The 11,306-nt window shown below is 34.5% G+C and overlaps 1 protein-coding gene across 1 annotated transcript; it reads left to right on the top strand.

The window, feature by feature from the left end:
- Nucleotides 1-219: 219 nt before the first annotated feature.
- LOC6651935 (Y+L amino acid transporter 2) lies at nucleotides 220-3,094 on the top strand. Its single transcript, XM_002074348.4, has 4 exons — nucleotides 220-768; nucleotides 1,519-1,737; nucleotides 1,807-2,402; nucleotides 2,467-3,094. Exons 1-4 carry the CDS (start codon nucleotides 447-449, stop codon nucleotides 2,851-2,853), a joined length of 1,524 nt encoding a protein of 507 aa, XP_002074384.1. The 5' UTR covers nucleotides 220-446; the 3' UTR covers nucleotides 2,854-3,094.
- Nucleotides 3,095-11,306: the final 8,212 nt, after the last annotated feature.

The raw sequence follows: 11,306 nt of genomic DNA, 5'->3' as shown, positions 1-11,306 counted from the left end.
TTTGAATTCAGAGCGTGCAGAGAGCGGTCGCAAAAAGGGAAATTTGAATTCTGTTTTATTTTTTAACCATGTGCCCACTTTATTAAAATAAATCATAGCAGACAGAAAAATATGTCTCTTAATTTAAAACAAACTCTTACAGCAAGATCCACGTGTGAGCTATGATAACTGTTCAGTAAAAAAAAAACAAATGCAATACAAAGGCAAACAAACAAAAGCATGTGGCCTAGTACAACAAACACAACAACACGAGATAAAAATTGTATTTGAAACGTTCCAAATAATATTCACGCTGGCACTAGAAGGCGGTGCACTGAAAACTAAGAACGATAAAAGCAATGAAATTATATGAATAACCTATACATAAATAGATAAAAAAAAACGAGTTGAAATTAAAAAAAAATAAATCTTTAAGAAGCGCTTAGTTTAGGCAAAATCACAAAAACATGGCGCGAGTTCAGGCTAGCGAAACATTAATTCCCCGCCAAGTTTTTGAGGTGCCTTCAATAGAAGCCTCTGGCAAGCAACGTGTTCGCTCCGGTTCAACCACTTCGAAGAGTTCCAGCAATGTTTCGGGTGTTCAATTAAAAAAACAAATCGGTCTTCTTGACGGTGTGGCCATCATTGTCGGTGTGATTGTCGGCTCTGGCATTTTTGTCAGCCCCAAAGGAGTGCTCAAGTTTTCCGGTTCCATTGGACAATCGCTTATTGTTTGGGTATTATGCGGAGTACTCAGCATGGTGGGAGCTCTATGTTATGCGGAATTGGGTGAGTAATGAGGTGGGTGATAAAAATACGCTCCTAGTTTTTTTTTACAAGTGCATATGAAAATATGTATGTTGTATTTACACACATAAATTCATTTGTATATATTTTGGTTAGCTTGCAGTTCATAAAGTATTTAGTACAAGTAGTTCAAGTAAACTTGCTGATTTAATACGAATTTCTATAGGAGGTCATGTAGAATTTGGGACACTGTCTTACAATTAAAATGAAAATGTTGTTAAGAAGTTGACCATACGTAAAATCTATATATGTATGTATGTACATACTACATACATACATACTTATATACATTCATATTTAAGTGAAACAAATCTTCAGTCCAACATTTAAATATTATATAAATATTAAATTTAATCTATCTAGGGCTTATTTCAGTATTATAGTTCAGTTTAGATGATTTGCTTACACCAGATCAATCTTACGTCATTTGTTAAAACAGCTGAATAATTCGATCTGACAAGACCAGTTTATTAAACTCAAACATTTTTATATAAACTTATGGTTTCTTGAACTTAGAGCTGTCACAGAATATAAAATAAAGAAACAATAATGTGTAGAATAATTACATTAATAAGTATGAACATATAGAATCTTATGGTCTTGTGCTTAACTCGAACAAACATTACGTTTAGAGTTATTCTTTAGATGATTAGAACTGCAAACTACTTAAATTCTCTTTTGTTAAATTTTGGATTCTAAGAAAATAATGCTATTTGTCCCGTACGCTTTTAGGCACCATGATACCCAAATCAGGCGGTGATTATGCATATATCGGAGCAGCATTTGGTCCACTTCCGGCATTTTTATATCTTTGGGTTGCCTTACTAATCTTGGTCCCGACGGGTAATGCGATAACGGCTTTGACCTTTGCACAGTATTTGCTAAAACCCTTCTGGCCATCGTGTGAGGCACCCATCGAGGCTGTTCAGCTACTTGCAGCTGCCATGATATGTAAGTTATGCTATTATTTGGGTAGATAAACCCAATAACTAAATGCATCTGCTCATTTCTTTTTCAAAGGTGTGTTAACAGTTATAAATTGCTATAACGTTAAGTGGGTCACTCGGGTCACGGATATATTTACGGGCACAAAAGTGGTGGCTCTTTTGGTCATAGTCGGCGCTGGAGTTTGGTATTTGTTTAACGGTAATACCGAGCACTGGAATAAGCCCTTCGATGGTGGCCTCCAATCACCAGGCTATATAGCATTGGCCTTTTACAGCGGCTTGTTTTCATACTCTGGATGGAACTATCTGAATTTCGTGACCGAAGAGTTAAAGGATCCTTATAAAAATTTACCAAAGGCTATATGCATATCCATGCCGGTGGTGACAGTCATTTACATGATCACTAATATAGCATACTTTTCTGTACTATCCACGGAGGAAATTCTCTCATCCGACGCGGTGGCTGTGACATTTGGTGACAAAATGCTGGGCTATATGTCCTGGATAATGCCATTCGCAGTTGCCTGTTCGACCTTTGGCTCGCTGAATGGAGCGATATTCGCATCGTCGAGGTTATTCTTTGTTGGAGCTAGAAATGGACATTTGCCAGCTGCTATATCACTGATTAACGTAAACTGCTTGACACCAATACCATCGCTGATATTTTTGGTAAGTTTCTACACAGATCTCTACATTAGTTCGATTTAACAATGTCACTCTACTTACTTTCAAGGGTGCTCTGACATTGCTTTTACTCTTTATCGAGGATACCTATGTGTTGATCAACTATGTCAGTTATGTGGAGGCCTTATTTACACTCATCTCGGTGTCAGGACTTTTGTGGTTACGTTATAAACAACCGAAGACAGAGCGCCCAATTCGGGTTAGTTTGATACTTCCTGTCATATATCTCATTGTTTGCCTCTTTCTGGTGATCTCGTCCTGTTCGCAATCGCCCTTTGAAGTGGGTATTGGCACAATTATAATACTTTCGGGAATTCCAGTTTATTATCTCACCATACATCATCCCGTCAATTGGTTAGCAGATACATCGCAGGCCATCAATATTTGGTGCTCGAAATTTTTCATCTGTATGCCAAATCAGGAAAAATTTGATTAGGCCTCTCACAAAAATGATTTATTGATAAGTGCCTTTCTACAAATTTTTTAAAGGATACACATTTTTTTGTAATTAACATTAACAATAAGCCACAATTAATTGTTTAAAAAGTCATCGCACAAAATGTTATTGTAAATAACTCAAAATTATATTCCAAATGATTTATGTATATTCCCTACAGAAGAAGAGTTCCTTTAAAAGAAGCAAATCTAAAAGACATGTTTATATACATATTTACATACATATTAAAAAAAAATTCCCATATACAACATAATTATAAAATATACTTTAAGATTCATATCATAAAAATAAAATGTTTGTATAATAAAGCGAATGAAAAAACTAACTCTACGAGGTTAATTATAATTTAATATGTTGGCGGTTTTAAAAAGCCTTTTCAAAATGTTTAAGTGCCATTTAACCTGGTACAAAACCTTTTACCATCAAAAGTTACAGTCATTTAAGTTCCTAAATTCGGGGAATGAGTCCGAAACCGTGACTGACAGTAATTCGTTTCTAAAAAAATTTTGCAAACCGAAATCCAACCCGCCCGACCGAAAAAATGTTTAATAAAAAATAAAACTTTTTTTTTACTTCTGCGAAACAGTACTTACATTAAATATATTTATTAGGTAATAGTAGAAATGAAAATACAATTTTTTTATGCTTTATCCAAATCAGCACTTACATAGGTACATTAAATATATTTACCAAGTAATAGAATGAATGAAAAAAAATTTCAAAGCAGCACTAAACTTACATATTTTTATACAAAAAATGCAACTTATTAAGATTTGCACTTAACAATCTTGTGCGCCTTTTGTTTAATATTTTGCCCGATGACGAAAAAAAACTCTCGCGCTTGTCGCAGAGCTCACAGGGGTAAATAAAATATGTTTGGCCACCACTTGTAACAATTTCAAGTTAGTTGCCAGCTTCCAAAAGTCTAAAATTCCCATATTTAAATGAAGTAAGTAAGTCGTCTCGCCGACTTGGGTATACCATACACCAGGTTAAACAAATATTTAAAATTTCAAAAACCAAATGTATGTATGTATGTCTATTAAATTGTTTTAACATGCCTCATACCATATGCTATCTCGCTCACTCTACAAATACACGAGCACTCTAGCGCCGCCACTAGTCAACGGCCAATTCTGCCCTTATGGATCGCGTAGCAAAATACGTTGATACGCATATTTTGCATGTTTCTAGTCTGATTTCAATCAAATTTGGTAGTTTGATAGAAATAGATAAGATTTGTTAGTCTGCCCAATTTGATCGCGATGGTCAAGAGTCAATCGGTTTTTCCAAATTATGGAGTCGTAAGTGGGCGTGGCAACATATTAAATTATATATATTCTGCGCGCATACTAAGCCAGTATACATACTAAATTTGGTGACTTTAGCTTAGTTAGCTTTCGAGAAAATCAGTTTTGTTTAATATTCGGGGGCGGAAATGGGCGTGGCAAAATTTGTAAATAGTCAATATCTACGCGTCTATTAAGCTAGCTTACATACAAATTTAGTGTCGGTAGCTGTCATAAAGTTGGAACAATTATTTTCTGCGCGCTAACTAAACGAGTATATAAACCAAATTTGATGTCTCTATCTGCTATACTTTTTAAGAAAAACAGTTTTATGTGAATTCTGGGGCTTAAGGGGGCGTGGTCAAAATTCCAATTAACTCTATATATTTACATACCACACGAGTCTACATACCAAATTTGGTGGCTCTTATAGTCTCCGAGATCTGCGTGTTCATACAGACGGACGGACGGACATGGCTAGATCGACTCGGTTGTTGATCCTGATAAAGAATATATATACTTTGTGGGGTCGGAGATGCTACCTTCTGCCTGTTACATACATTTTGGCGACTTTAATATACCATTTCACCCTATGGTATAAAAAGTAGTTGTGGCATAATATTTTTCTATCTCTAAATCGATCGCATTGTTTTCAAGTTTCACTTTTTATGGTTGATGTGTATCGAAATGCTCTTGTAATTCATAGTTCGAATTTGACGAAGAGTTTTTAATTTTCGAGTCGAATTTTAAGCATCATGCTTTCGACGGTTTCCAAAACATTTTTTTTTTGTCAGGCAAAAAACTAAGTTCTTGGAATGGAGGGTTTAAAAATAACGCAACCAAATGCACTGAACTGAACTGTTTTTGTTTTAGTTGTTCTATAACATTGGCATCAAATATTTCTACTTTACATTGTTTTTAAGCTTTTCATACCATAATGCATATAAATGAATATTTGGCTCTTTTTCAGACGATAATTTGTCGGAACAATCTTTCAACGGTTTTAAAAATGTAATTAGATTCTATTAAAGTAAAATAAATATTTGGTATACGTTTTATCTAATTTTTTGATAAAAGTAAACTTTTGATTTCTTGCTGGACTTTGCAAATACTTTCAAGCATAAATATGGAGTTCCTTCGCGTTTTTACTTCTTGCTTTAGAGATTTGCTTTTTTACAAGATTTACAATTTTACAAGATTTTTTGAATTGTCTATTAAAACTTTTATATCATCAACGGGATTCTTTTCCATAACATTATCCATTGCTAAGCTTAAGTTATGGCAGGCACAAGAAAGCCTTTTGCAATTTTTGATGCACATTCGTCAATTTCATTATTATTCGCGTCCGACATTTCCATTTCTTATTTTTTTTTCTCCTTTCTTAGTGATCACGATTGTAATAGATGGTGATGATAATGGTAATTGAAAGAATCGATAACAAACGTAATCGATAGTGTACACGAAGTTAAGAAAAGAAAATATTTAAATATTATACAATTGCGTTTTCATATTTCCAAATGAATTGTCGGGTTGAGGAACCTAACCCATACCCGCCTGCACCCAACCAGAAAATAGATTTTTCAACCCATACCACGGGTACCCGATAAAAGCCCAGCCCATGCCCACTTCTAGTAACTAGAATGTATTATTGATCAGCTCCAGGGTGGATTCTTGTTCTTAATATTCCCAATCTAGATAATTAACAAATCAAATGATCATCAATGATTCAAAAATTTGACTGTTTATTATACCATGCATCCATAGGGTGAAATGGTATGTTAAATTCGGATAAATGAAGGAAGCTTTTCCGTCATCGTAAAGTATATATATTCTTGATCTAGTCGATCTAGCCATGTCCATGGTATGTAGACTGGCTTACTCGCGCAGACTTTGATTGATTAAAACTATTGCCATGCCCCCTTTTTTTTTTATTAAAATCGGATTAGAAACATCCAAATTATACGTACCAACGTGTTTTACTATGCGGCTTATAAGAGCAGAGTTGGCCTTAGGCTAGAGGCGGCGCTAGAGTGCAGTGAAAACAATTTAATAGACTTACCTATTACATTAAATATTTTTTCGCTTTAACGGAAGAAAGAAATACCACAAAAACTTCCAAGAGCTTCCAATTTGGTGGATTAATTGCTATTAATGAACAAGAACAAGGGGCGAAAGGAAATGTGTCAAAACGTTTTAACAAATGAGCCGGCATAAATTTAAAATAAACTTGATCTGCAAGCATACATAATAAAAGTTTAAGTTAACAATATACTAACATTTCATTTCACACTGAAACCGCGCCCAAAAAACATTATCCGATCGGCCCCAAATTTTTTTGAGATTTTTTTAGACAAAAAGAAAACGAAAAATGCCAGAGACTTAAAAAAATATTAATATTTTTTTCCCCCATACAACTAAGAACACCCATAATGTACATATTAGCGGTCAAACGGTCAGCTCAAAGCTACATTCCTTCCGTCTTTATTGAATATTGTGACACTATGCATTACAACAACTAAGTCAGTGATCTTAAAATAAAACTAGATTTTATGGCAAAAACTGCAAAGTTATTTGACATAAGCAAGTGAAGTTCATACATTAAAATATATAAAATCCAATTGATTACTGAACAACCAACAGTATTTAAATTGTTCAAATAGACAATATTGCCGTTAGTCTTGTGAAAGGACTCCGCAGCAGTATAAAAGTATATTGGATCCAATCGCTTCAAGCAAATTAAATTCTTGACGCCCACCGAAATCTTTGAATGAAGCTTTGCATTAGCTAGTAACAGTTAAGAAGCGGTTACTTTTTAGAGCTTAACTGATATTGCTTGCGGGTACTAAAAGCTTTAAAAAGTAACGAGTACTTACTCGTTCAAGGGTGACATAGTGAAAGATACGCAGTGTTTGCCTGCAATGCCATTATTTAAAAGCCTGAGATCAGTAACAGAGTAAAGTGCGCTTTGTAGTCGCTTTGTAGACGGATCGCCATGACGTTAAAATTATTGTAGTTTCAAAAAGTAGTTTTTTTTCTAACATTAAAGGGGGTTAAGTGTTACGATATTTCAATGGATACAAAATCGATCATAGTCGTGTTCTTTGTAGGCACACTTTTTAGTGCCTCGCCTGTCCAAGGCTCTACAGAATATAATCGATATTTGGGGCAGATATTTCAAAAATATGGCGACGGTGGGAACATCAACTTTGAGGTAAATAACGAAAACAAAAATAAAATTATAAAATCTGAAGAAGCTGTCTTCACATCAGTAAATTGTAAACACTCACGCTTTGTTGGTCTTTGCGGTTAAAAATAAAATTAGTAACATTTTGTCAAATTGGTCAATACCCGAATATATTTACCTATCCGTTGTGAAAGTTCAACACTTTTGTGGGTGCTAAACAAACAAAATACTTGCAGCAGGTTTATTATGCCTCTACAGTTAATCTTTATGTTCAGTTGCGATACGCAGAATAATTTCTTTATGGCACGGACTCAAACTAAAGACCAGACAAGTGTAGTTAAATCCGTGTCGTCTCATTGTTGGCATTGTCATAAATTTAATCAACAAAAATCTTGTAAAACTTTTTATCATTGTGATATATAATATGGATTGGTCGTGCATGGGCATAAGCGGTGCGGCCCGCGCGCACTGGAGGAAATCTTCACGCCTAGATTAGAAGATTGCCTGATAAGAGTACTAGCTAATGAGGAAGATGGTTCTACTGCATTTATATTTAAGCGAACCCCTGTTTAAAGAAATGTATACACACGCCCACACACACATACATACGTTGTACCTTTCGCAATATGAACAAAAGTTAAACATCAGTCGTTGACCATATACAATACGCGTGTGTCTATAAACTATTCCAAGTCTAGTCCAAATTGACATTACTCATGCGTAGTCCACGTCGGCCGACTCAATACGTAAAACGCTCCATCCATATTAAATGTGAAATTAGTGAAATAGTATTGATACCCTAGATCTACTTGAATCATTTGTGAAATAGAATACAATGGATGGACCTAGAAAGGACAATAGAAAGGCGCTAACTCTCTATAAATTTTTATTTAAAAATATTTACATAAACAGAAACAATGTTGAAATTCGGCTAATGCTACATAAAAATCTTACTGGTAAATAAAATTTACTTTCATCAGTGAATGTTGCCAATTAAAATCTAATTTTAAGCTGATATACCACTTAATTTCGAATTTCTTCCCAAATATGTATCTACGCATACCTAAAAATTTCGAAAGAGACAGAAATGTGAAGCCCAATGTAAAGATATTGGCCTAAGATTACGAAACTTTAACTATTAAATAAAATTAAGGGTAGTACGCTCTATGCTCCCAAAATTATTACGTAACCGCGTAGAATCCTTTGAAAAACTTTCAAAGGATTTGCTCCAGACTAGAAAACCGAAATTCGTATTAGTATTATACATACATCGCAATCGAACTTTTGTTATCAACATCTAAGAGTCCACCAAAGGCTGTGAGAAGAAAGACTTTTAATGCTAGAAAGTGCTCGCGCTATCTTTGAATTTGAATTTAAGATAACTTTTTAGTAGGTATATCCAATTCGACGCAACGACTTGCATCGCCTAAGACAGTATACGCGTGGAGCATACCAACCATGTAGAAAGATTCCGTGGGTTAACGAAAAACGTGGTAAAATGGAGTTCTCTAAGACTTGTTGAAATTTGAATTGTAATTCTTCCAATATTTGGCACAGTATAACTTATGAGTTGACTTGGAATTTGATCGCGATGGTCAAGAGTCAATCGGTTTTTCCAAATTATGGAGTCGTAAGTGGGCGTGGCAACATATTAAATTATATATATTCTGCGCGCATACTAAGCCAGTATACATACTAAATTTGGTGACTTTAGCTTAGTTAGCTTTCGAGAAAATCAGTTTTGTTTAATATTCGGGGGCGGAAATGGGCGTGGCAAAATTTGTAAATAGTCAATATCTACGCGTCTATTAAGCTAGCTTACATACCAAATTTAGTGTCGGTAGCTGTCATAAAGTTGGAACAATTATTTTCTGCGCGCTAACTAAACGAGTATATAAACCAAATTTGATGTCTCTATCTGCTATACTTTTTAAGAAAAACAGTTTTATGTGAATTCTGGGGCTTAAGGGGGCGTGGTCAAAATTCCAATTAACTCTATATATTTACATACCACACGAGTCTACATACCAAATTTGGTGGCTCTTATAGTCTCCGAGATCTGCGTGTTCATACAGACGGACGGACGGACATGGCTAGATCGACTCGGTTGTTGATCCTGATAAAGAATATATATACTTTGTGGGGTCGGAGATGCTACCTTCTGCCTGTTACATACATTTTGGCGACTTTAATATACCATTTCACCCTATGGTATAAAAAGTAGTTGTGGCATAATATTTTTCTATCTCTAAATCGATCGCATTGTTTTCAAGTTTCACTTTTTATGGTTGATGTGTATCGAAATGCTCTTGTAATTCATAGTTCGAATTTGACGAAGAGTTTTTAATTTTCGAGTCGAATTTTAAGCATCATGCTTTCGACGGTTTCCAAACATTTTTTTTTTGTCAGGCAAAAAACTAAGTTCTTGGAATGGAGGGTTTAAAAATAACGCAACCAAATGCACTGAACTGAACTGTTTTTGTTTTAGTTGTTCTATAACATTGGCATCAAATATTTCTACTTTACATTGTTTTTAAGCTTTTCATACCATAATGCATATAAATGAATATTTGGCTCTTTTTCAGACGATAATTTGTCGGAACAATCTTTCAACGGTTTTAAAAATGTAATTAGATTCTATTAAAGTAAAATAAATATTTGGTATACGTTTTATCTAATTTTTTGATAAAAGTAAACTTTTGATTTCTTGCTGGACTTCGCAAATACTTTCAAGCATAAATATGGAGTTCCTTCGCGTTTTTACTTCTTGCTTTAGAGATTTGCTTTTTTACAAGATTTACAATTTTACAAGATTTTTTGAATTGTCTATTAAAACTTTTATATCATCAACGGGATTCTTTTCCATAACATTATCCATTGCTAAGCTTAAGTTATGGCAGGCACAAGAAAGCCTTTTGCAATTTTTGATGCACATTCGTCAATTTCATTATTATTCGCGTCCGACATTTCCATTTCTTATTTTTTTTTCTCCTTTCTTAGTGATCACGATTGTAATAGATGGTGATGATAATGGTAATTGAAAGAATCGATAACAAACGTAATCGATAGTGTACACGAAGTTAAGAAAAGAAAATATTTAAATATTATACAATTGCGTTTTCATATTTCCAAATGAATTGTCGGGTTGAGGAACCTAACCCATACCCGCCTGCACCCAACCAGAAAATAGATTTTTCAACCCATACCCACGGGTACCCGATAAAAGCCCAGCCCATGCCCACTTCTAGTAACTAGAATGTATTATTGATCAGCTCCAGGGTGGATTCTTGTTCTTAATATTCCCAATCTAGATAATTAACAAATCAAATGATCATCAATGATTCAAAAATTTGACTGTTTATTATACCATGCATCCATAGGGTGAAATGGTATGTTAAATTCGGATAAATGAAGGAAGCTTTTCCGTCATCGTAAAGTATATATATTCTTGATCTAGTCGATCTAGCCATGTCCATGGTATGTAGACTGGCTTACTCGCGCAGACTTTGATTGATTAAAACTATTGCCATGCCCCCTTTTTTTTTTATTAAAATCGGATTAGAAACATCCAAATTATACGTACCAACGTGTTTTACTATGCGGCTTATAAGAGCAGAGTTGGCCTTAGGCTAGAGGCGGCGCTAGAGTGCAGTGAAAACAATTTAATAGACTTACCTATTACATTAAATATTTTTTCGCTTTAACGGAAGAAAGAAATACCACAAAAACTTCCAAGAGCTTCCAATTTGGTGGATTAATTGCTATTAATGAACAAGAACAAGGGGCGAAAGGAAATGTGTCAAAACGTTTTAACAAAATGAGCCGGCATAAATTTAAAATAAACTTGATCTGCAAGCATACATAATAAAAGTTTAAGTTAACAATATACTAACATTTCATTTCACACTGAAACCGCGCCCAAAAAACATTATCCGATCGGCCCCAAATTTTTTTGAGAT

The sequence above is a fragment of the Drosophila willistoni genome (assembly GCF_018902025.1).
Source record: "Drosophila willistoni isolate 14030-0811.24 chromosome XR unlocalized genomic scaffold, UCI_dwil_1.1 Seg106, whole genome shotgun sequence".
Lineage (NCBI taxonomy): Eukaryota > Metazoa > Arthropoda > Insecta > Diptera > Drosophilidae > Drosophila > Drosophila willistoni.
The sequence above is the reverse complement of the archived record's forward strand: the minus strand, read 5'-3'. Positions and strand labels throughout refer to the sequence as shown.